This window comes from Camelina sativa, chromosome 6 (genome assembly GCF_000633955.1).
Source record: "Camelina sativa cultivar DH55 chromosome 6, Cs, whole genome shotgun sequence".
Classification (NCBI taxonomy): Eukaryota; Viridiplantae; Streptophyta; class Magnoliopsida; order Brassicales; family Brassicaceae; genus Camelina; species Camelina sativa.
In genome coordinates, this window is record NC_025690.1 from 14,753,626 (window position 1) to 14,780,067 (window position 26,442).

The 26,442-nt window shown below is 34.9% G+C and overlaps 7 protein-coding genes across 10 annotated transcripts; 4 read left to right on the forward strand and 3 right to left on the reverse strand.

Moving 5' to 3' along the window:
• LOC104791408 lies at positions 60-4,554 on the forward strand. 4 transcript variants are annotated; one of them, XM_010517288.2, is made up of 10 exons: positions 62-255; positions 350-600; positions 884-1,069; positions 1,189-1,281; positions 1,626-1,808; positions 1,887-1,989; positions 2,072-2,257; positions 2,661-3,625; positions 3,698-4,077; positions 4,182-4,323. In XM_010517288.2, the coding sequence occupies exons 2-10, from the start codon at positions 367-369 to the stop codon at positions 4,237-4,239; spliced, it is 2,388 nt and encodes a 795-aa protein (XP_010515590.1). In that variant the 5' UTR covers positions 62-255; positions 350-366; the 3' UTR covers positions 4,240-4,323. The 4 variants fall into 4 exon arrangements, with proteins under 4 accessions (XP_010515594.1, XP_010515593.1, XP_010515590.1 ...); XM_010517291.2 differs by having other exon boundaries at positions 61-600; positions 4,168-4,554; XM_010517287.2 differs by having other exon boundaries at positions 62-600; positions 4,182-4,547.
• Positions 5,698-6,207, forward strand: LOC104699073 (glycine-rich cell wall structural protein-like). Its single transcript, XM_010414423.1, has 2 exons — positions 5,698-6,018; positions 6,199-6,207. Exons 1-2 carry the CDS (start codon positions 5,698-5,700, stop codon positions 6,205-6,207), a joined length of 330 nt encoding a protein of 109 aa, XP_010412725.1.
• Positions 6,053-8,895, forward strand: LOC104791409 (probable serine/threonine-protein kinase WNK5; the record flags this gene model as incomplete). The annotated part of the gene is given in 6 exon segments (XM_010517293.1): positions 6,053-6,300; positions 6,650-6,915; positions 7,024-7,247; positions 7,341-7,498; positions 7,583-7,910; positions 8,169-8,895. Coding segments are annotated over 6 exon segments (1,647 nt in total). The 3' UTR covers positions 8,756-8,895.
• Positions 9,371-9,972, reverse strand: LOC109125296. Its single transcript, XM_019226941.1, has one exon. It carries the CDS (start codon positions 9,720-9,722, stop codon positions 9,516-9,518), a length of 207 nt encoding a protein of 68 aa, XP_019082486.1. The 5' UTR covers positions 9,723-9,972; the 3' UTR covers positions 9,371-9,515.
• LOC104791410 (macrophage migration inhibitory factor homolog) lies at positions 13,284-14,703 on the reverse strand. The gene is made up of 2 exons (XM_010517294.2): positions 14,390-14,703; positions 13,284-13,651 (listed from the first exon to the last, which is right to left on the reverse strand). The coding sequence occupies exons 1-2, from the start codon at positions 14,498-14,500 to the stop codon at positions 13,424-13,426; spliced, it is 339 nt and encodes a 112-aa protein (XP_010515596.1). The 5' UTR covers positions 14,501-14,703; the 3' UTR covers positions 13,284-13,423.
• Positions 20,727-23,312, forward strand: LOC109124502 (patellin-6). The gene is made up of 4 exons (XM_010517295.2): positions 20,727-21,612; positions 22,333-22,457; positions 22,556-22,697; positions 22,789-23,312. Exons 1-4 carry the CDS (start codon positions 20,908-20,910, stop codon positions 23,050-23,052), a joined length of 1,236 nt encoding a protein of 411 aa, XP_010515597.1. The 5' UTR covers positions 20,727-20,907; the 3' UTR covers positions 23,053-23,312.
• Positions 25,752-26,436, reverse strand: LOC109125291 (short-chain dehydrogenase reductase 2a-like). Its single transcript, XM_019226934.1, has one exon. It carries the CDS (start codon positions 26,365-26,367, stop codon positions 25,888-25,890), a length of 480 nt encoding a protein of 159 aa, XP_019082479.1. The 5' UTR covers positions 26,368-26,436; the 3' UTR covers positions 25,752-25,887.

Here is a 26,442-nt window from a genome sequence, read left to right on the forward strand (position 1 = left end):
AAAAAAAAAAAAAAAAAAAAAAAAAAAGACAGATAAAAAGAACATCAATACAACAAAATCGGTCCTCAACAGTAATCACTTGGGAGAGACAGATCTTTCAAAACCTAGACGAGGAGAAAAATAAAATAAAAAAATCTCATCTCTTTCTTCATCTTCTTCTTCCTCTTCTTCCTCTCTCGATTCTATCATCTGCTTCTTTGTTGTACTCGCCCTTGTTCGTTCTCAAGAACTTCAATCTGATTTTTCAATTTCTTGGTGGGGAGGGGCGTAGTTTACAACCAAAGTGATTCCCTTGTTTTGATCAATCCGGTTCTTTCTTTCTTGTACCAATTTTTTTTTTTTTTTTTAGGTTTTGTTTGTGTTTCCATGGCTGCGGATCTCGATGATTGTTCTGTATCGGAACAAGAGAGTTCTTCCTCATTGTCACCACCGCTTCCGCCGCCTCGGTCTCCCTCGAATCAACCGGAGTTTTGGATGAGAGTCGAGGAAGCCACCCGTGCAATCATAGAGCAAGTTCATCCAACACATGTCGCCGAGGATCGAAGAAAAAATGTCATTTTGTTTGTTCAAAACCTACTCGGAATGAAACTTGGCTGCGAGGTAAAAAAAAACAATTGTTTTAAATGTTGGAACTTGGTTGTATCGGCGATGTTGTTCTTCATTTTATTGACTTCTCTTGATGGCTTGCTTTGCTTAAGACATTTTAATCAAAGTTGATGGCTTTTCTTGTACGATGTTCAAAGTTGATGGCTTTTGGTCGCACACCTTTCTGTTTACTTACAAGAGATTATGTGATGTTTGCGGCTTATAACTTTAATTGACTATGGATGTGGTTTGCAAAGTTGTGATTTTTATTTCTTATGCTGGTATGTGTGTCTTTCAGGTGCATTCTTTTGGATCAGTCCCGTTGAAAACATATCTTCCTGATGGAGACATTGATCTCACAGCTTTTGGTGGACATTTACTCGAGGAAGACCTGGCGGCTAAAGTTTTCTCTGTACTTGAGAGGGAAGAACGTACTGGGACTACCGATTTTGTGGTTAAGGATGTCCAGTTAATTCGCGCTGAGGTTTGTTTTACCTAATCTCTCTGTTATTCAATTCCACAAACTAGTGTCTACCATGAGTATTCCAAGTATGTGTATGGTGTTTGTTTGTTATCTCCTCAAGTACCAAACTTTTTTTGCAGGTTAAGCTTGTTAAATGTTTGGTGCAAAACATTGTGGTTGATATCTCTTTCAATCAGATTGGTGGGATATGTACGCTGTGCTTTCTCGAGAAGGTAATCTCTTCTCTTAAGCATGATCTTGCTGTATCAAACAAATTTAACTTAAACTTTTTAAAGGTAAATACAGTTATTTTATCAGCTTGTTACATATATGTACAGCAGAAGTTGAATGTTGCTAATCTGTCATAATGAGATTGTTTTTACCCGCTTCATGATGAATTTTCTGGTTAGCTAAATAGATTTTCTTGGATATTGCAAATTGTTTGCTATATTACATGCATGCAAAAATTTGTTTGAGGCATATTAATCTAGAACAACATTCATATCAGCAATTTTTAAAGGATGCGATTGTAGAAGACAAATATTTGCTTCTATCAAATTGATGACTGATTACGCAGATCGATCACCTCATTGCAAAGGACCATCTTTTTAAGCGAAGTATCATACTCATCAAAGCTTGGTGCTACTATGAGAGCCGTATTCTCGGGGCTTTCCATGGATTGATATCAACATATGCTTTGGAGACGTTGGTCTTATATATCTTCCATCTCTTCCACTCATCATTGAATGGTCCACTAGCAGTAAGAGTCTTCAGCAATTTCTGAGGGATGCTTTATTGTTTAGTCTCATCTTGATTTTCTTAACCTTTTTTCCCATAGGTTCTATACAAATTTTTGGACTACTTCAGCAAGTTCGACTGGGATAACTATTGCATTAGCCTGAATGGTCCCGTCTGCCTTTCCTCTTTACCAGAAATTGTTGGTAATCATTTCCTCTAGTCTGTGGAAAATTGAGTTCTTTTTGCGATTTCAGTATCTGCAATTTCTTTCTCTAATTTCTGTAGTTGAGACTCCGGAAAATGGAGGGGAAGATCTTCTGCTGACCAGTGAGTTCCTTAAGGAATGTATGGAGATGTTCTCTGTACCTTCACGAGGATTTGAGACAAACCCTCGTGTGTTTCCATCAAAGTATCTTAATATAGTCGATCCGCTTAAAGAAAATAACAATCTTGGACGCAGCGTAAGCAAAGGTTGATGACTGCTTTCTTTTCTCCAACCATCACAGTTGTTTTTGTCCTGCTGCTATCTCTCTCTTTATTGGATTTAGATGTTTAAGCAGGCTTAGGACAGTAGCATCTGACATGTCATTGTCCAGAGTTTTAGCATTATAGAATATTTATGGTGGGTTTTCCTGAAATTCTTGGACTAGGGTATGTAGCTTTTAAGTGGAGGCTAAAATTAAGATATGATATTCTAGCATGTATTTTACCCCGGAAATGAAGAAATGTATAAACATGGGATAAACCTCTAAACTTTGTTTGCTCTGGTAATCCGTTGATTTTATACTCTGACTCTCTTGGAAATGGTTTTATCGGCGATGTTGTTCTGCATTTTCTTCTCTTCTCTTGATGAATTTTATTTTGTCTTACTCAGGTAACTTTTATCGTATACGAAGTGCATTCACATATGGTGCTCGGAAGCTTGGGCAAATCATTTTGCAGTCAGAAGAAAACATAAGTTCTGAGCTTCGTAAGTTCTTCTCGAACATGCTTCATAGGCATGGGAGTGGCCAGAGGCCCGATGTCCTTGATGCTGTTCCATTGGTAAGGTACAACAGGTACCGTGCTATATCGCCAGCTTCAACTGTCAACCATTTCCAAGAAGGCCAAGTGGTTGATGAATCAGAGTCCTCCAGTTCATCTGGTTCTGGTGGAAATGGTAGACATGACCAAGAAAACTCGTTGTATGTAGGAGTAAGTACAACGAGTACAACTGAACATGATTTAAGCAGATCACCTGGTGAAAAAGCCCCATTAGTTTCAGAGGAACGATTTGCAGGAGACGCAAAAGACTTGGCTACTTTAAGGATCCAAAAGCTTGAGATTTCTGTTGATTCAGTGAAACCTCCGTGCCTTAGTGATAAGGAAAGTGTCTCTCCTTTAAATGGTAAGCACCATTCTCTTCATCATATGAGAAATGGAGAGGTTTTAAATGATAACGGGGTGGGTAAACAGCATGTTGGTCACGAAGACATGCATCTCCATAGCTCGGGTCATTGTGTTTCTGGCACTCGGAATAGGCTGTCTGACCTCTCAGGCGATTACGAAAGTCAGCTTACCAGTTTGCGATTTGGGCGTTTTTGGTTTGAGTGTGTCCAAAATGGTCTTTTCATTCCAGTATCACCTCCTGGGCTGTCTCAGGCGCCAAACAACAATTCATGGGATGTAATTCGGCATGCTGTGCCATACAGGCAGAATGGGCCTCCTTCAGTAAACACCAATGGAGTTGCTCCGAGACAGGTTTTCTTTCATGTGAACCCTCAGATGATTCCAGCTACTGGTTTTGGTATGGAGGAATTAACTAAGCCAAGAGGAACTGGAACTTACTTCCCCAATGCGGTACTTACTCATTCGCCTCTCTCACATCACTTACAGACAAATGGCCAAGCTTCTGATGTCTCTTTTATGCAGCACCATTACAGGGATAGACCGTTCTCACCAAGAGCAAGAATGTCACACCAAGTTAGGTCGCCTCGTAACAATGGCCGAGGCATGCTACATGCGCACTCAGAAATGAATTTTCCTGACAGAAACACCCGTGAGAGACAGCTTCATTATCCCAACCAAACAAATGGTTCATGTGATATGAGTCAACCTGATTCACTTGAAAGCATTCCTGATACCAATGGCTCTGCGAATCATCCATATGAAAAGGCTCCGGAGTTTAGGCCTACGGAGCCTCTACCAGTGGAAGTAGTCAGCCCTCCTGAGGGCAGCAAGCAAAGAGATAGCATTGGAGGTCATCATAATCGGCGTCCCAAATCTATACCCTCCCCTCCACAGGAAGATCGGTACAGTATATGTCTCTTACCCTCGAAAACATATTGTCTTCATTGAACTATTACCATTGATCATCAAAGCCACTATCTAATTCACTGTAGTAATGTACATGTAGGGTAACGCCTACACAGTCATACCATTTGACGGATGATCATGAGTTCCCTCCTTTGTAGCTCTGGTGTCTGATTTACAGACACATGCTCTCTCTCTCTCTCTAGACCATTATAGGAACAGGTATAACTTTCTAACTTGGTTTGTGTCCTAAGTTATTTGTTTTGTCCTCCCGCCAGAAAGAAAAGAAGAATGGAGCTGTGGTTTTTCTTTTTTTCTTGTATGTTATCTCTAGTGCTATAGAATTATTTATATGTATCTTTATCAAAATCTCAAACTCGCTGTGGACAAAACCTTTGCAGAGCTTTTGTATTTTCAACTTAGACAGGTTTGCTGAGTGTATTTATAGGATGTTTTTCATTCCAAAGTCGCTCTTATCTTCATAAATTTTTCTTCTTGTTTCTTGTTGGATGATAAAAAGTAAAAAGATTTTTGGTCATTATAGGTTTGTTTGTCTTCTTCTAGTATAAAACCCATTCCTTGAAAGGTGGTACCTTAGATGAATCCTTGAATATTTGGGTACGATTGGTGACGCAAAATAGGAAATAATTTTTTCGCAGGAAAAAATATAACGGTAACTGTTAAAAAAGCTTAGTGATCAAATTATTGCTTTCAATCGAATCCATGGTCAAAATCATGAGTAGTGAAAGTATTTCTTTTCTGTGTATAGATTTTAGTTGATCCCCCAAATCTGACTAATTTTATATTCTCTCTCACAATCAGTAGTGCTGGATTTTGCAAATCACTTTCAAAAAACTTTGAAGTTGAATATTGTAATAGGGGAAATAGTCAATGAATGAAAAGTAAGAAAAGGGTCTGTCCGTGTCAAAGTAACGCAATCATCGGTTTCACAATCATACATTACTCTCAAACCACTCGTCTCTACAGATATCTCTGCACAAACATACTTAACGTTAATCAAAATCTCGTTTTGACTTCTCCAAACACACACAAAACATCAATAAAGGGCAAAAAGGAAGAGGTTGAGCTAAAAAAGTTCTTCTTTTCTTTAAAGGGAAACAGAATCATCATCGATGGTGAAACTGAAGTGTGGGCATAGGTTTTTCAAATTCAGAATTGTTTAATTTGGCTCCCTCTTTTCACTTCTCTTCTTCTCTTACAAATTATCTTCCTTTCCCGAGAAAAAAAGAGTCATTTTTTTTTTTTCCTAACTTTTGCCCCACTTTGATCGGCAGCAGCCACATATTCGTCTCTCTCTCTCTCTCTCTTTTAACTTTTCCCACCAAACTTCTTTTGTTCTCTGGGTGGTGTGGCCCTTTTTTTTTTTTTTTTTTTTTTTTTTTAAATTACCAGGATTTAAAGAAAAGCGGAAAATGAAGTGACAATAATTATTGAAATTACAACAAGCCAACAAGTGAAAATGTAGAAGGAAGAACAAAAATTTAAACATGATATATATATATAGATTACATAATTGGAAATGTGAGGAGTGGAATTGTTGAATTTTTTAGGGTTGATGGTGACTAGAAAAGGAAGATGAAGCCGGAGGGATTCCAGGGATGAGAGGGATCGGAGGGAGTGGAACAGGTAAAGAAGGTGGTGATGGCATAGGTAGTGAAGGCGGAGTTACGCCTGGGACTGGTGGAAGAGTCGGAAGAGGTGGAAGAGTCGGAATTGTTGGTATCGGTGGCAGAGTTGGAGCTGCTGGAGGAGAAGGAAGTAGCGGAATTGGAGGGAGAGTTGGAGGAGAAGGGATTAACGGGTTTGGAGGTAGAGTTGGGGTTGGGATAGAAGGTATCAGAGGGTTTGGAGGGATGACGGATGGAGGGTTTAGCGGGTTCGGAGGAAGAAATTGGAAATTGGGTTTTAGCACTTCTTCGGTTTTCTTGTTTNAGCACCTCCTTCACCCTTCTCTCTCTCTCTCTCTCCTTCTCTCTTAACTCTCTCTTCTGTTATTGTATCCCGATCTTGTTTTTTTTTTTTGTTTTGTTTCCCCCAAAGTTTCGATTTTTTTTTAATTTTCTGTGTGAAAAAATTTCCCCAATTTGAGATTCTGATAGATCCGGTAGTACAGAGTCATGTCTATGGAGATTTCTTCCGCCGGAGCTTCCGATGATTCGATCCCTTACGTTGAGACAGATCCTTCCGGTCGCTACGGGCGTGTAAGTTTCCCTCTCTCTTATACGATTTTTGCTTGTTAAAATCTTAGCTGATTGGTAAAGTTATTGTTCTGAATTTGATCAATCCCTAAGTTTGATCTCTCTCTCTCTCTCTTTCGATTGTCTTTTGAAAATGTTTTGACTTTGGTACTCTCTATCTGTTCCATTCAAATGTTGCCATTGCTTTGGTGATATGCTGGCTTGTAGTTGTTCTCTGAGGACATTTGCTTTCATCAGAGCTTTTTCCTCTGTTTGCATTTTCTAGAGTTGTCTCTTTGAAGATTTGTTTTTGATTATTCGGATTGCTTTTTGCACATTGGGTTGATTTCTCCTACTTTCTAATGGTGTGCAGTTTAAAGAAGTACTTGGCAAAGGGGCAATGAAGACGGTTTACAAAGCATTTGACCATGTTCTAGGAATGGAAGTTGCATGGAATCAGGTTAAGCTCAATGAGGTCTTCAGATCACCTGAGCCTTTGCAACGCCTCTACTCTGAGGTTCATCTCCTCAAGAATCTCAATCACGAATCTATTATCCGCTACTGCACTTCTTGGATCGATGTCAACCGCAGAACATTCAACTTCATCACTGAGCTGTTCACATCAGGCACCCTTAGAGAGTAAGGAGAACCCTCTAACCTCATGCTTTCTGCCCAAACAAAACTTCAACTTCGTGTGTGTGCATATTCCCATTTTAATGAACCTTGTAATCTGTCTTACATCTGCAGGTATAGAAGGAAGTATCAAAAGGTTGATATCAGGGCTATCAAGAGCTGGGCACGCCAGATCTTGAATGGTCTTGCTTACCTGCATGGACATGATCCTCCTGTCATTCACAGAGACCTCAAATGTGATAATATCTTCGTTAATGGCCACCTTGGGCAAGTCAAGATTGGTGACCTGGGATTAGCTGCAATTCTCCGTGGATCACAAAATGCGCACAGCGTCATAGGTATTCTCACTTTTTTTTGTTTCTCCATGTTCTTAAACATAATTTTGTGAGTTCCAGAATTAACCTCTGCCTTTCACTTGAATATACTGTTAGGAACGCCTGAGTTTATGGCACCAGAGCTATATGAAGAAGATTACAATGAGCTTGTTGATATCTACTCATTTGGAATGTGTGTCCTAGAGATGCTTACCGGTGATTATCCTTATAGTGAATGCACTAACCCTGCCCAAATATACAAGAAAGTTACAGCGGTAAGCAGAGTGCATGAGGCTCATCTCAATCATCATTAATCTTTGCAGAAAAATATTTTGATATGTTAACTTTCTTTGATTCAGGGGAAGTTGCCTGAATCTTTCCATCTAATCCAAAACATGGAGGCCCAACGTTTTGTTGGTAAATGCCTGGAAACTGTGTCAAGAAGATTGCCTGCAAAGGAGCTCTTGGAGGACCCATTCCTTGCCACAACTGATGAGAGAGATTTAGCGCCTCTTTCTAGATTGCCGCCACAACTGGCTATCCAGAATTTGGCTGCAAATGGAACGTTGTTAGAGCATCCGCCATCAACGAGTGATCCAACTAGAACGACAGATATGTCTATAACAGGAAGGATGAACTCAGAAGACCACAATATCTTTCTTCAAGTACAGATTTTAGATGGCGATGGTACGTTAAAAAGTTCTACTTACTAGAAATTTCTTGTGTGGTTTGTTTGGTACATGAATATTGTTGGGTTGCTAAAAACTTGCTCATCTGAACCGAGCTACAGGATTTGGAGCAGCTTAGTATTAGCTGTTGATCATAGGAAATAAATGAACTATTGTAACCTTAACTTCTGATTTTTGGGTAACATAAATGGTGAAGCTTTGATGGAAGTATCAGCAATGAAATTTGTTTTCATGAATCTGTTTGGCTTTGTCACAGGTCACATGAGGAACATTCAGTTTCCGTTCAACATATTAAGTGACACACCTCTAGAAGTAGCTTTGGAGATGGTTAAAGAACTTGAGATCACTGATTGGGATCCTTTGGAGATTGCTGCAATGATAGAAAATGAGATATCTTTGCTCGTCCCCAACTGGAGGGCCAATGACTCTTCTATCCGGCACGAAAGCTTTGGTCATGAAGATGAAGAGGAAAATGAAGCTGCAGAGGAAAGAACGCGCCTTTTCTCCTCTGCTTCTTCCTCTCACGACTCTCCTGTAGCAGATGGAGACAACAATGACGGTTCTAGTAACGATGTAATGGACGGTAGCAGCAGAAGCTCTACCAATTGGTTGAATGCTTCAACATACCACTACTCACCTGCAATTGATGATGATCAAAGTCAGCATCAGCGGAGGAGAGTAAGGCTACAACAGAAAATGAGATCGCTGGTGGACACGAGAACACAGGTACTACACCGATCGCTCATGGAGTTGATCAACAAGCGCCGTGGGCGTGGCTTCGACCCGAACTCCAACGAGCTACAACATCAACCGTCATCCACTAATTTCATTCGAAGATGTTGATAAAAATAGGATATGAGAGAGCCTTTTGTGGCGCTTTCATGATAAAGACAGATCTTCATTGGTACTAGCATTTTGCTTTGATGATATTATATGAAACTATTGTTTAGAGTCCTTTGCATATATGATATATTCTTAAGGAAGTCTTACCCTTGCATATATGATATATTCTTAAGTCTTACCTTTGCATATATGAAACTATTAGGTTCATCATAGTATATGTCTGGCTCATATTGATGAGATCGTCATACATGGAAGTGTTTTTTGTTTTCTTAATCTTGATACAGAAGTTGTTTATCTTCTCGTATCAAACGTAGTGGCAGTTGAACAATTTAACAAACGAAAATCTAAACGTAGCACTAAAGAAAGAGATACTTGTTATTTGTAGTGAACTTAGATTGGTTTTCCTATTCGTTGAAAACTATAACATTTACCTTTAAATACTATATATAAGATGACATAATCTATGAAATGGTGATTATTATACAGTTGATCATAAAAGAATACGCAATATTAAAAACAAATTTGCGTTAATTAGGTTATCTAACCGCATGCATCCAAACAAATCACGTATTTAAAAACTTAATCACAACTGCACATTCTGATCTCATCTTCATTCAACACTAACTTAGACTTTAGAGACAGGGAGGGAGAAGAGCAAAAAAATGGAGAGCAAAGGGCCATCGCCAATAGTTCCACTTGTGCTTGTGGTACTCTTCGGATGGATCTTATGCGGCTCATACCTTATCTCTCTATTAGAGGATTATATATTACCATTCTTACAAACCGGAACATTCATCGTAGGAATCTTTCTCTTGCTTCTCCTGTTGCTTCTACATGTCTTATCTTCTTCTTGGATCTCTTCATGGCTCCCTTCTATTCTCCTTTTACCATCTCCTCCCTCCACGACTTCCACTGACTCAGACAGCTTTGGCCTTGGATCTTTTCTTCTGCTTTCACTTTTTTTCATCTCCTTCTGGTTTTTCCAGTCACTCTCTAATTAGTTCTACTTGTACATATATAGTTTCTCTCCATCACTCCATGACCCCATGGGAATTGTATTTTCTTGATTGTTCATGCAAAATATTGCTTACTTATATGCTGTACATTTTATAGAAAAGACTATATGGATCATGCAAAGATTCCAACATATAATATTGAAGAATTTCATATTTTATGTTTAAATCATTAACTACTGCATTAGCCTTGTTTTATTTTCCATATTTACCAAAATTAGTAGCCTCGTGGTTTGTGTTAGTAATGTAGTTGTGTCACCACAAAGTTTATGTGTATTACATGTTACATATATTGACAAAAAATTCAATACAACACATTTGATTACATGACAGAAGCCACGACTACGTGATTCGATCCGAATCCAAATTTGGGAAGCTCCGATATATGTTAAATTGGGAAACAACCCATTCACTCTAATAATATATATCAGTAACCAACTAACCATAATGTAACCAATGTGATATCATCTGCTTAGACAAAATACTGTATATATAGTCAGTAACCATAATGTGACCAATGACGATATGTTCCACATTAACATTACCAAGGAGGTAAATAAATCCAAAACAAACAAAACAAAAAAAAAATGTCCGAGCTGATACTACTGATTACATCTGCATATATATACTAAAGTTTGGTTACCCTCCACATATATATACTATTGGTTTTGATAACTTAGGAAATGAGTTAGGACTTGCATAAAAGAAACTGAATTATCTTAATGCAAAAAGTTAGTGATTGTGGCTGTCGACATTGCAATCCTAACCTCGTTAACGTACCAAAATACTATGTTACTTTATTTAAGAAAGAATTACTCAATATACTGCAAAAGTTTGTTTATTCATGATATCTAAAATTGTTCTAAAAATTGTTCATATGTTTAGTGATTTAGGTGTAATTACAATTTACCCCTTGGTTTACATTTTTTATTTTGATTAAAAAAATACACGTCAGCAAAAGATTCCACGTCATTATTGACATTGAACGTCTGATTTATATTACTTCATGGTTGAGTTATAATACTTAAAGGAAAATGAAATGCCTCATAGATTCATATGACGACTGAGTTATAATGCTTGATGGCTGACTTATAACAAGAAATAAATTGAAAGTGAACGAATCTGCATACGAGGCTTTTGGTGTGTGGACGTATGTGACCAATGGAATATTGCTGCCTTCACTCAAAGGAAAGCACTTTCAAAGAAGCAAGGGATGAAGGGGAGGTAAGCCTGTCTTAAAATTGATTAACTAAGCTAGCTGATTTATATTACTTCACAGCTGAGTTATAATGCTTAAGGGAAAACGAAAGGTCTCTTAGATTCATATGACGGCTGAGTTATAATGTTTGGTGACTGACTTATAACAATAAATAAAATTAAAGTAAACTTGTCGTGCGTTGTTTCTGCATCTATCTGCACAACTCGACACCCTCTTTCATCGGTGTTAAATACTTATTTGTGTTTCTTTACCTAATTACCGAAACAACAACCACCAGAATTGGATCCATGAAAGAAAATGAAGAAGAATGACGAAAATTAATAAGAATGAGTGTAATTAATTAAGAAGTGAAAAACAAGGAGAAAAACAAGGGGAAGAACAAGGTGAAAAAGAAGGTAGAAAACAATATTTCACTTTTGAACCAGTTGAAGAACAAGAATCGAAGGAACGACGCTTCGTATTTCCAGAGAAGATGATGACATGGAATGATGAAATGGATGATGCGTCCGAAGTGGCAAGTCAGCCACCAAACGAACATGTAAATCAGCCTAATTAAATCAGCCTAATTAAATCAGCCATCAAATAAAGTATAACTCAGCCGCAACATGAATACTATTACAGTAATTAAAAAACAAAAAATGGCTGTCATATTCAGCCGCTTAATGTCATAACTCAACTGTATCGTTTAATAAGCCAACCGTAACTGAATGATATTCTAGTAATTAATCTTTCGCTACTAATTCAGCCGTAAAATAGCCGAGTTGTCCTATAAGTCAGCTTATAAACGGCTGAGTTATAGTGCTTAACCATAACTCAGCCGTAACATCTCATAAGTCAGCCGTTGTTCATAACTCAGCCAGCCGGAAAATGTTATTTCAGCCATGTCGTAGTGATAACTCAACCAAAATTTTGACGACTCAACCATGAGGTGAAATCTCAGCCGTCCTTACTCAGCCAGATTTCTTTAAGTCAGCTGTAACGTTTGGCTGAGTTATGCTCTAAGTCAGTCGTCCGCTCTTACTCAAATATTTTTTCCATAAATCAGCTGCAACATACCCTAACTCAGCCGTTATAAACTGAATAAATGCGTTACGGCTGAGTTATTTAATACACGTCAGATACATTTTTGTAATTACATTTTTTTCTGTAACATAAAACACTTAGTATTTTGAAAATACCCGAAATATCTTAGTAATAAAAAAAAGATTTATTTATTCTGATAATATTACCTAATTTGGAGTAGAGTAAATCTCCCTTAAAAATATAATCATATGTATTATTCGATTAGACTCTGAACCTATATTTTGACAATTTTTTCTCTTAGATGTGTATATATATGTTTCTGGCATGTGGCATCCCATAACCATAAGTTAGTTGAGCTCACTGCTGACTTCTATTTTTTCCCCACAGATAAACGTGGGTGACCTGTACCTTTTTCAGGAAATTTCGTAAGTACAAGACGTATGAAGATTTTTGAAAAATCTATTTTTTTTGGATTATACGTATCTTGTACTTTCGGACATGTGATGATTTTGAGACTTCATTTTGTTCTTTTGGATTTTAATCAAGAAAAAACAATTTTAGCTATATTGTTCTTTCTTTATAATAATAGCTTGTACGCCTTCGCAATGACCTGTCAGCAATCGCACCATTCATTTGTTTCGTACTCCTAATTATATCGCACCAGACGAATTTTGTGCATCTCTTGATAGGCAAAAAGGTCGCTGCTTACTTAGCCACGCTAGACGAGGAGACTTAATTTTGGTTTTCCTCATTCTGTATTAACTCCGTTTTAACTTTGTCCTGAAAAATGTTAAAAATTTTGGCCATGCTAAGTTGGATTTTGAAACCTTATCTTACAGTTCTCCCAGATCCCTTATTTGTGTCCATCTCCCACTCTATTGTGGTCCAAATCAAGAACGTGTATACACAGTATACCAACGGTTTTGGCCCCAATCATATGAAATAAAGTATTAATGTGTACGTCTTGTTTCTTATATGTCAAGTGTCACTCATTCATTTCTAGTTTCTACTATTTAAAAATAAACGACGTGATTCTTGCTAATCCGAATCTCGATCAATGACCTCAAAGTTTGTTTCTAATCTTCAAGAAGGAGACTACTTCTTCTCTCTAATTATAATTTGTTAAGCATATTCAAAAACGATGAAACTTTGGACTTGGTCTAGGTCTCTCGGATTAGGACATCTCTTGGTATATTTTCTTTTCAGGTTTTATATATTTGTATTATACTTAAATTGATGATAAAATAGTAAAAGCTTGTAAACATATAATATAGAAAAGAATCATGAAGTAAACAAACTAAATAATAGAAACATATGTGACTGTATATGTGTTCGTTAATTCGAACGATATCAATCGAAATGATAACTAGTGTGTTTGATGATCAACAAGATTAAGATCAATAGATAATCAACTTATAGTTTAGAAGGAAGAGGCAAAGAATTGATATCAAAAACTTTAAAGATGAAACGAGAAGGATGAATAGAAAAGTGAGTGTGAAGAAGAGAACCAACGGTCGCGATGAGGTCTCTCTTTACTTGTTTGGTGATGCCTCCCATCGACACAATCTCTCCATATGCAGCTGCGTCTTTGTTCCCACCAAACACTATCTCTACTGATCCTTTCAAAACCACCATCACTAACTGCAATGTACATATATATTTCATTTATTTAATATGTTAACATAGAATTTGGAAGATCTCTAATCTCCTACGTACCTCTTCACAGCACATAAAGGTCAAAAATCTTTAGAGGAAACAAAATCTTGGCCACATGCTAGTAGTATCTAATATTCATAATTTCTCAATAGGATATATCGATATTTCCTTTTTTGTACTTACAAGTAACTTCTTTTTTCGAGTCAAGTTTACATATATAAAAATAAATAACTATGAAGTTGACTTTTGATTAATTTATAGAAAATTCGAATCAGTTTACGTGAAACATAGTAAAGTAAACAATGCTTATTTATTAATAGCATCCCAATAAACTAAATAATCATCTTATCCGCCTTACGTTTTTATATCATTTTGAAAATTCAAGTGTTACTCAATTATTATTATCGTAGATAGTATTTTTCAACAGGAAACAAAAAGAACTCTATCCATTTTGATATGTTGTCTTCTTTAAAATAAATAAATAAATATCAAAAAAAAAAAAAGAGATAGTTGAGTCTTGATGTGGAAAAGTAATAAAAATGATTGAAAAGACATTACAATAATTTCCTTTTTTAGTTTATGTGAAAGGGTACTTGACTATTGAGTTTCAATTAAGTAACAAAAGTTCATCAGAGATATAAATAAAAACGCATTTGCAGGTCCGTTTTTTGGATTTAAAATCTTTAAAAAAGAGAGATTAAACTTTTGAGAGAGGTTTCTTACGTTCTGAGGTCGTCCGACGATAGAAGCAATGGCCTTGGTGACTTCCGAGTAGAACGGATCGGTGTTAACGCCGTCGAAATTGACGTTGGTTGTAATGTAAAGACAAGGCATTTTCTAACGCACGTTTTCTTGATTCCGTTTAAGCTTTGTTTCAAAGAATCTGAAGAAAAACCAAAAGAGGAAGGGATCAAGAGAGGATTTTGTATGGTGTGTGGGAGCTGTGGAAGAGAAGATCTCAAATGGCCATTTAAATATATAGGGTATAGAACTAAACCATCGGCTCCAAATTATTGTATTTTGCATTATTTTAAAAATGCGGTTTGATATGTGAACAATGGTTGACATAATATCTTCCGATTTCAAATCTGACAACTTGACGTGACTCAATCAATTATCGCAGCTACGTCGCCCTCCAAGAAACTTGGTTTCATACCGTATTGGACCACACACACAAAAGAACAAGTCCATAATTTGGAAATATGCATGTTATTAAAGATAAAAACTTATGAGTTGTTGTAAGGGGGATCATTTAGTACTTGGGTTTCCTCCTTAAAAGGTTAGATAATTGTTGAAATAGAATTAATTTATTAAGTCAGATGATACTAAGGTGGTATTGGATTCTAATTTATGAGGATTTTTGAAGAGTTCAACAAAATCATTAAAAATTAATAAGTGAAAGATTGTTAAAGATTGCTAGAGAATTTTGTTGATTAGTTTTCTAAAATCTTGTAAACTTCTCCAAACAATCCATGTATTTTTATAATCCATGTATTTTTATAATACTTTCCATGATTTTATTTTGTAAAGAAAGTGTCTAAATTCATGAACCAATAAGATAGTAATTGAACTCATTAACAATCTTAGATCCTTTTGTTTTAATTGAATAACACAAAACTTTTAATGACTTTGTAAAATTTGTTGAGATTTTAAATTACTTTTTACAAATCACAAACTAATAACACTAAACTTTAACAGAGTTTAACAAAATATTGATCTAATAACAACAAATTCTACATAACATTTAAAATCTTTAAAACTCTATTCAAATCTCAAATCAGTAAGTGGTATTGGATTCTAATTTATGAAGATTTTTGAAGAGTTCAACAAAATCATTAAAAGTGAATAAGTGAAAGATTGTTAAAGATTGCTAGAGAGTTTTGTTGATTTGTTTTCTAAAATCTTGTAAAGTTCTCCAAACAATCCATGTATTTTTATGATAGTTTTCATGACTTTATTTTGTAACGAAAAAAATCACAAACCAATAACATAATAATTGAAATCATTAACAATCCTAGATTATTTTGTTTTAATTGGATAACACAAAATTGTTAATAACTTTATAAAAGTCTGAATCCAATACCCGAATTTGTTAAGATTTTAAATGACTTTTTACAAATCACAAACTAATAACATTGAACAGAGTTTTACAAAATCTTGATCTAATAACAACAGATTTTATATAATATTTAAAAATTTTAAAACACTATTCAAATCTCAAACCAATAACTCCCACTAACGTACTCATTTTGGATCTTTGACCATTTCTCTTATTTTTAATTCTCTTCTCATACATCCATGTGCTGCGGACGTAGCGCCGTTACTTCGCCTTAAATGAGACATGTTTATTTTTCGAACTGTCACTAGTATATAACGGTTGGCTACAAATTATCTACGTACTACTGTCTGAAATTAGTCTTATCACTTTGAAAATATGGTAAACGTTTTATATATTTATTACCTATTTTTGTTTTACTAATGACTAACGAATAAATTGGTTACGTTTTAGTCTGACAACGTTAGGACTTATGAATTGTGAGCAGCTTTTCCATCGATGTTGTTTAACTCATGATATGATTTTCGAACTAATAAACATAGTGGTTCGGCCTGTCGGACCAGTGAACTCGTGATCCACTCAATAATTTGGTTAGGTATTAGTTGTGAAATCCAAATAGTAACGAACTGGATAAACTCATTAAAAACCGAGAACCCGGTTTAATGATCTTTGTTTTTTTTGTTTTTTTTTTTTGAACGAAAACCAGGTTTAATGATCAAACCGTAGAGTTCTGATCTCTAAACCGTCTGGATGTCCTTGCGACCTTGCCTTATTTTTTTGAACGGCACTTTTGGTTTTTTTGGACGATGTTACAAAGAAGAAGAAATATAAAAGCCATCACTGACTTGTGAGGGTTAGAAAAGAGGGATGAACAAGGACAAACAAAGTTAGGTAACATGCTTAGGCGGTCCTCAACACAAATAAAAGAAGCTTAGGGTTAGGACCACTAGACATATAATGCAATAGCCATTATGAAGCCACAATGTTTCAAGTAGTAACTTTGGTTGACACACTATAAGAAGATTCACAAAAAACAATTTTTGGCGTGGGGTGGGGGCTTCATCACAAACCCATGAGAAAATTGTTGCTTTTTTTTCTTCTTTAAATTTCATTTTCGTGGACTAGGATAAATGGATGGATTTTTTGTTTTTAAAGTCGTCGGAAGAAAACCAAATTGATAATAGAAAAAAGAAAATAGCAAAGTTGTCGAAACAGGGACAGAGGCTGTCTTTAAGGCAAAATCCCGTATGATTAAAGTGTACGTAATCGATTAGTGTTCCTCTGTAAGCACCACCAAGTCAAAAGTAAACTCCAAAGCCAAAGGTTTCAATTTTCAAACATTTGTTAAAGCAAAGCATGTCCACGGGAATTAGCACACTGAGGTCCACCATGTTATCAAGAAACGCCAAAACATTTTTATAATTTCTTGTTTTTCAAATATATAAAGAATTAAAATATTAATTTTTTCTTTAATGTAGAGAATGACAAAAATAGATATATAAATAAGAATATAGGATTGAAACTTTTTGAAATAAATTTAATATAATATAAATAAATTAAAAACTATGAAAAGGATTGGAAAATCAAAAATATTTTACAAAGAGAACATGTAGAAAGTAGACAAAAAACTATTAAAATTTCATAAGTTTTATAAACTAATTTAGATGATATTATAATGTTTGTTAGTAATTTCCAATTTTTTTTTTGTGAAAAAAAAGGAATATGTGTGAGAATTTTTGTAGTGTTCATATTCAGTTTTCTAGAAAAGCTAGGAAAGCGAAAGTGGCCTGGCATGGTTTTGTATTTTTCCTTTTTAAACATACTAGAATTTAGATCCACGCACCCATAGAAATTTAATTTTTTTAATCAGTATAAGTATTGAGCTCAAATATAATTATTCAAACTTTTGAATATAAATCTAGATAAACACTAAGCTTATTTTACTAAATGATATATTGTTGAAGATAATATTTATTTGCTATATCTATTTGCGTGAGATTTTATATAAATTTTTTATCAATAAGAATCATTGAATAGAAATACAATTATTTCAAGATTAAAAGATAAATTTGTATAAAGACTGTACTTATTTTACTAATCTATACATATGTCGTATATTGTCTAGTATCAAAATAATGTTTTTCGGACAAATCAACAATATATCACGTGATAACAAAAAATGACTTAAGAACCTCACTGGAAAGGTAAACAATATTGTCGACAATCTTCTAACCTTTTATCCTTAGAAGAGTTCATTCTATAATCATATCCAATGAAAACATCTTTTTAAAAGTTCTAACGTCAAATATTGATTGTCGACCTAATTGTAAAGACCATTTAAACATATTGATATCCCACATTAAATGCAAATATACAAAGTTTGATGAACAATTTTAGTGTTATGTCGCTACAATGGGGTTGTCCAAGTGCATCATCTGCCATAATAGAATTTCGACCAAGTCAAGAATGTCTAAATGGGGAAACGTTTAAACCTGACAATGAATATCCGTTCACTAAAAAACTTGTTCACACTAAAATTGATTTTTTTTTAAGATGTTCATTTTTTCTATATTTTCTGACCATTGATTTTTTTTTTTAGATGGATTATCTTTTCCAAATTATTTTTCATAGTTTTCTCAAAAAAAAAAATGTGACCCTTACAATATCTTTGTTTTAGATTAAAACTTTTAAATTGAGTTAAGTAATTAATTTTTTTTGTCATCATTGAATCGACAAGACCAATCTCTACTACGCAGGGTAACACGACTTAGTGAAGTCGAACTCTGGTGGGTTCGGTCGTAGAAGTGCTGCTGTAACCACTTGACTAAAGATATTTCTCTAATTTTTTATTTTTTATAAGTGAATGTTTAATAATAAATCTTTGTAGTATATGTTTATTAGAAACTAATGTTCCACTTCAATTTTATTTTTCTGTTTATATTTTTATAAATACAATTACATAAATTGTTTTTTTACTCTACCATGCATTAAAATCTTACTTCCATTCTAAAACTCATTAACCCATTATAAATTTTGGAATATGATCATTTTTTGGTTATAATTTCAATAATAGCACTATTACTATAACAAATTTATAGGATTATTTTTAATATTTTATAATTTTCATTTATTTTACTTAATTCATTTTTATATATTTATTAATTTTATTATTTATTAAAAAAAATTATGTTTAGACTATTTTAAAATTTAATTAATTTTATTTAATTCGTTTTATTTCTTTTTAAACATTATTAATTATAAATAATAAATAAGCAATTAATGATTATTTAAAATAATATTTTTAATGCAAAAACAAAAAAAAAATTGATTAGGTGGATGATGATGTAGAGAAAGGAGAAGAGAGAAAAGTTAACTTTATTTATATATATGGATGATCACAAATAGTACTATTTGTGAAAGGAAAAAAAAAACTCATTAACAAAGGTTAGGAATAATGATGAGTTGACAACAAATCAAGGTAAGGAAATACTATAATTTTGACTATTCCAATGAACGTGTTATTGCAAAATTCAGTTACATATATATGGTCCAAACGCTAGTTGCATTTTCACATGTTGGTAATAATTATTCGATTAGATACAGTTTCGTGAACGTTGTTAATTAATTAAATGTTTAATCTGTAGGTTATGGGAATGAACTGGAAAGTATATAAAGTTGAACCGCATGGGTGGAACGATGATTGTTTTTGGCTAAGTAATCTCTATTAATTTTTTTTTTTAACATCTAATCTCTATTAATTTATTTGCTAATTGATCGGATCCCCAGATATTCTCATAATCACTCCCTCTTATTACGTTGAAACTTGAAACAAAGTGCGCTGAGCCTAAAACTCCTTTCGCTTTTTAGAATCTAGAGGAGGGAACTTAACAAAAACAATAACGAACTAATAATAGTATTAAGGTCTAAATATGCGATTACCAAAACTATGCCTGTGGCCGCGAGTCTTTTGTTTTTGGGATTACTTTGGCCATAACCCTGAGTAAACTACAATTTTGATTTTGAGGCCTTGGTGTTGGTCTCCTTTTATTATATTAAACTACAATCATATTAGATCTAGTCTCAACATCTTATGGGTTATTGAGAAACTGGTTTAGAACAGCAGTGAAATGACGAGTGGTTTGGTCGAAACATGGGGCCGGGTTAAATGATAAATACCAGTTGTGAAAACGATTTGAATCATAAAACAAGTTTTAAGAAAAGAGAGTAAAGCATTTATTAATTTACTCCTTGCTTCCACTCAAGAATCATCAAGCCACCATCAATGGGTTCACATTGGCTAAATTATGAAATGTGAATCTCTCTCTATAAATGTTTTACTCTTTTTTCGACCTCTTACGTTAGCTAGATAAGTAAGTACGTAGATAACCAAAGAAAATCAAGTTTCCAACGCATTTTGAAATGACCATGAACAAAGAGATGTATAGAACTCAATGCCCTGCGTGTAGTAAGCAAGCCTTCCTACACCAATAAGCCCTCTAGTGTGTTTTCAGTGTTCAGACAAGGGTGTGTTTGAACGTAGAGACGACATTGTAGTTTGAACGTGAATGAGAGTGAAAAATAAAAGCACGAAAAAGGTTTTGGGGACCCATTAGGTAGACTTAAGATGAGATGACCACAATCCACAAACACAAACACGCCCCAATCCCATTCTTCTCATTATTATCACCTCTTCCACACGTTACCCTCCCTCTCTGCTCAGAGAACTCACACGCTCCTCCCCCTAACGCACGTGACTATCACGCTCCTCCACCTCCTAAAAAGATCTTCCCAATCTTATTGCTTGTCTAATCAAATTCATATTCACATTAAAACATTTCCATTGATTTCAAAACATTACTTTATATTATTTTATATGGTTACTATTTTTTTTTTGTTAAACAATACTTTATCGTTGGAATTGGAAAATAGTAGTAGATTGCTTTATCAGAAATTTTATAAGTAATTTATATTGTAAAAAGCCGCGTTATCTGTTCAAAAATTCAGAAATCAGAGTCACGCCTATTTCTCTCTCTCCCGTCACTCTCACTCTTCCCCTCTGCTCCTTATTATTACATCGATCCTCGTTGTCTCTCCTCTGTTTCTTCAATATCTCTCTTTCTCGCCAACCCAAGAACAAAATCAAGAAAACCAAAAAAAAAAAAAAAAGAAACTCAAGAAAGAAAGTATGGATGCTTCATTGTCTCCAAGCCCATTCGATCACCAAAAAACCCAAAACGCAGAGCCAAAGAAAAGCTTCGTAACCTCACTCATCACTCTCCGTTCAAACCACTTCAAAGAAGACACTTACTTCGTGACAGAACTCAAACCAGCCGAGCAAAAATCACTTCAAGAACTCAAAGAAAAGCTCTCAGCTTCATCTTCCAAAGCCTCTTCTATGTGGGGAGTACCACTCCTCGGTGGAGACGACAAAGCTGACGTTATCCTCCTCAAATTCCTCAGAGCAAGAGATTTCAAAGTAGCAGACTCGTTGAGGATGCTTGAGAAGTGTTTGGAGTGGAGGGAAGAGTTCAAAGCAGAGAAACTGACAGAAGAAGATCTGGGTTTCAAAGATTTGGAAGGTAAAGTTGCTTACATGAGAGGCTACGACAAAGAAGGACACCCAGTTTGTTACAATGCTTACGGTGTGTTTAAAGAGAAAGATATGTACGAGAGAGTGTTTGGTGATGAAGAGAAGCTTAACAAGTTTCTTAGATGGAGAGTTCAGGTTTTGGAGAGAGGTGTTAAGATGCTTCATTTCAAACCTGGTGGTGTTAATTCCATTATTCAAGTTACAGATCTTAAAGATATGCCTAAAAGAGAGCTTAGAGTTGCTTCTAATCAGATTCTCTCTCTTTTTCAAGATAATTACCCTGAGATGGTTGCTACCAAGGTGACAATTTCTCAATCTTTTCTCTTAATTTCTTGTGATTTTTTCTTCTTTAATGAGGTTCTGTCTGAATTTATGGTACTGTACTTGTGTTGTCTGAAAAACCCTCGGAATTGTTACTGTTTTTTTCCCCTTCATGTGCTTTTGCTCTGATTTGCGTGTTAGGTTGCTTGTTGTTACATTTAAACAGAAGCGAATCTCATTTCAAGAAATCTGAAATGTGTTAAATGCGTATTGCGGAATCTAAATCTTTAATTTCTTTACATTTTTGGTCTAAGTCTTTGGAAATTGTTGGTGTCTAATTTGTATGTGTATTTTTGTGTGTTCGTCTAAATTTTGAAAAAATTGGATAGTAGAAGTATGAATGGTTTTAGATGTTTCTGTGTGTCATTATTCTCTGTCTAGTCTATTTTGGATTCTCTTTTTGTCTTACTTTTTGTAATACTACTTCCCCTAGCTTTGTCCTCTACTGCTACAGTGTATTTGAAGCATTTTTTTGTGTGGCCGTACGTACATTGATGTTATTATAATCAGTCTCTATTCTCGAGTACTACATAAACATTGCATAATATCTAAGCAACATATCGCTCATATTGAGATTTAAGAGCAATCAAATAGTTTAATATCTATTCACAAGGTACAATATAGGGTACACATTAAGGCTCAATATACTATTCAAACTCTTTCAAGTTTTGATGATGGATATATTTTTTAACATTTCAGATATTCATCAACGTGCCTTGGTACTTCAGTGTAATCTACTCAATGTTCAGCCCTTTCCTGACTCACAGAACAAAGAGCAAGTTTGTGATGTCCAAAGAAGGAAACGCAGCCGAAACACTCTACAAGTAAATTACTTAAAACTCTAACCATTCTTTATTTCTTGTTTTGGCTATTATATATCTTTTTGTTTAAATATATATGCGTACCATTGTTGCTATTTCAGGTTCATAAGGCCAGAAGATATTCCAGTGCAATACGGTGGTCTTAGCCGTCCTACTGATTCTCAAAATGGACCGCCAAAACCTGCGTCTGAATTCTCCATCAAGGGCGGTGAGAAAGTTAACATTCAGATCGAAGGCATCGAGGTAATAATACTAACTAGCATTTTACAAATGGCCAAGTGAGCGAGATGAATTCTGAAATGTGTTTGTGTGTGGATTATTATAAACATTACAGGGTGGAGCAACCATAACATGGGATATTGTAGTAGGAGGATGGGATTTAGAGTACAGTGCAGAGTTTGTTCCAAACGCAGAAGAGAGTTACGCGATTGTGGTGGAGAAACCGAAGAAGATGAAAGCTTCAGATGAAGCTGTTTGCAACTCTTTCACAACAGTAGAAGCTGGGAAACTCATTCTCTCTGTTGATAACACTCTGTCTCGCAAGAAGAAAGTCGCTGCTTACCGTTACACTGTCCGGAAATCTACTACAGCGGTCTAAGAAACCGGTCAGAAGATTGGTTTCTTTCTTACTACTTAATTTTTTGAGTGTGTTGAGAGGGTTTGTTTTTCTTGGGGTTTGGGTACTAGGGTTTGTTATGCTTGCTCAACGGTCGTGTTGAACCGGATATCGAAAAGATTTGCGAAGGGAAAGAGATTATATGTATAAAGACAATGATTGTATGACATTCGCTGTTTGGTTTGATATCTTCACTATAGATTTAAATGTACCAATCATATAGGTCATACGTTTGTAAGCTTATTTTACTGCTTGTACTATTTGAAGACCAGTGGTCCATCATTGCTTATGTTTGCTGCATTCTCAGTGACGGTACTGAGTTGTTTTGCATCAGAAGTTGAACAAAACCATGGAATTTTAGAACAATATTTTGAGTTAGATGAACAGATCACTCCTCTCAAAAGCAGGACCCAAACTTGAAAAACCAATCATTGCTAGTTTGCAACATATTAGTGTACTAATCATTGTACAAACTTGAAGTGTTCAAAGTTACTCTGATTGATTCCTGGAAAGAAAACGTACACCTCCATTACCTCCCAAATGAGCTATTTCCTTCTTCAGCAACAACACTTGGTCAAGACCGACTTTGCACGGATGAATGATGATGAAAAGTTTACGGACGGAGGAACGGAGTGAGACAGAGACAACAATCTGAACATATCATTGTGACCACCGCCACAAACTACGAGTCAGCCCATTATCCACGTATTTTTAGTCTGGTACTGCTACAGCCCAGCCCAATATAAAGTTCTATTGAAAGGCAATTAAAAGTCTTTTTTAGTCTTGTGTATTTATTCCTTTTCCAAGTGGCACGGCAAATACAAACAGAAAATATATATATATATATCTTACAAAAATTTGAGAGATTTTCTATTTAAAAATCTTAAGAAAAGAAAGAGGAAATAGTACAATGTAAAAAACTAAAAATCTAGAGAGAGGGAGAGCCAAAATTATAAAGTAAAAAAAAAAGAAAACCGAGCAAATCAGAGTAAACAATTCAGAATCTAAAAACAATATATATTCTTATTATACAGGAACAATAGATAAAATGGTGAAGAACTTGGACTTTAGTACAATGTTGTTGTTCTGACATGATCTCAACTCATTGGTTAGGGACATAGGAGGTTTCCACGATCGAATATCTTAAACCATGACCTACTTTAACATAAGCAAATCAATTCCTATTAGTTTTTATTTATTTATTGATCAACAAATTTAGAGAAAAACATCATTGTAGTGTGGTATATTTCATATGGATAACACACGTTTTCGTTTCTATTGCCTCTGTCCTTCATAAATTGATTTTTAGAGAATTTTTTTTGTCTCTAAAAAATTAATATTTTAAATTTTTTTAATACTAAAAATGTGGAAAAGTAGAAAAGTAGAAAAAATGTCAGAAAAATAAATCATCACATATACAAAATGACCAAAAATAAAAAATAAAAATTATAAATAAAAAAGTAAATAACAAATTAATTATATAGTCTTATTGTTTTGATATGTGTGAAAAATTCTTAACATCAATCTATTAGAAAAAGAGGGAATATTTCTTCTCAATTTAGGATGGTTGGAGATTAAAGAGCTTTAAGGAAAAGTGAGAATAAATAGACCAAATAGTCAAATGGTTATCGAAGAAAGCGAATCGTCGGTTTCAAGAAATGGAGGCTACACAAATTTTATACTCTCCCTAGTCTCTATTACTTTCCTCTTTCTTTAGAATAAAGAACACAGTGGTCTAGCTGTGCTGTGGGTTTGACCATTGGTAACCAATCTTTACTTCGTGATAAGTATATTTTCTTATATTTATTTCGATCTGAGTTAATAATTCCACAATTACGCCATAATCGCATCTGGTTTTTAATATTTTCATTGATCTCTCACCTCATATGTGTTACAACCCAATACACCCTTGCATTTCATTCTCTATTATATCGCCAAGACCGAACCTTAACTTTATTAAAGCAAACAAATAAAAACATCGAACCTTTAGCTTCGACCCTAAAACTCAATTTGCATTTAAAAGTTTGCGTAAACGAAACTGTATAAAAAAAAACAAAGTATATTAATACGTTTTTGCTTAATATGACAAATCAGGAACAAATTCTAAGTTCGTCCAAGAGATTCGGATTCTATCCTTCGAATTATAATATTTATTGAATTACTATATTATTTTCCAGATAATTTTTCTTACAAAAAGACACTGTTTTCTTTTCATAATGCAGATTAATCAACAAACTCTCTGCTTAATTCCTTTTTTTTAGTTTACTCTGTACTTATTTAATGACGTAAACATATCCTTAAGCATGTAAAGAGTCTAATTTACTATGGGTCAAATTATTTGTTCATCATTACTCTCGCAGAGTTATCAATTTTAAAACTACATATTTATCCAACTGACTGTTGTCAAAAGAAAAAGAAAAAACTTATATCAAACTGACTTGCATATGCGCATGATCTTTCATAAATTAACCACTTGGCTAAAAAATTCGATTTGTTAAATTTGTCTTTTGGACGTTATATAAAGCCAGGTAATTAAGCTCACATATCCACAATTAGTACTAAACAGTTGTAATTTATATAAATAAATCAAGTAATATCAGTTAAAATTTTCGGAATATGCTATAATAATGTCATCATCGCTTATATATGAGACAAGCTTTTACTTTACTGTCCCGTTGACATCTACAAATAAAACCATTGTTTTATTCATTCACCAACTATTCCAACAAAAAAAAAAAAAAGATAACACAAAGATTTACTACCAAATCCACTTAATTAACAGTGCAATTAGAGAATTAAAAACACACACACATTTCATCACAAACCAACACAGTTTCTCGCAGTCGTAACACCACCGTCAACGACAAGGTTATGTCCATTAACATACTTGGACTCATCACTTGCCAGATACAACGCAGCCTCAGCTATATCAGTCGCTCTCAATGTCTCTCCTTTCAAATTAGCCATACTCCTCACAAACTCCTCCATCTCCTCCACATCATCCCCATCCACGTCACCACCACTCGTCTTACACCACGCGTTCACCAGCATCGACGTGGCAACACCAAACGGAGATATACAATTAACCCTAATCCCATACTTGCCTAGCTCACACGCTGCGTTCTTGGTCAAACCAACTATGGCATGTTTCGAGGCCGTGTAAGCGTGTGGTCCCATACCACCCATCACACCTGCCACACTAGCGGTGGAGATTATGCAGCCTCTGAACCCTCTCTCGACCATGACACGTGCCGCGTGTTTCATGCCGAGCCCTGTTCCTCGCACGTTCACACGCATCACGGTGTCGAACTCGTCCGCGTCGAAGTCTAATATGCTTTTGTGTTTCTTCTGGTCGCCGAGAACTCCCGCGTT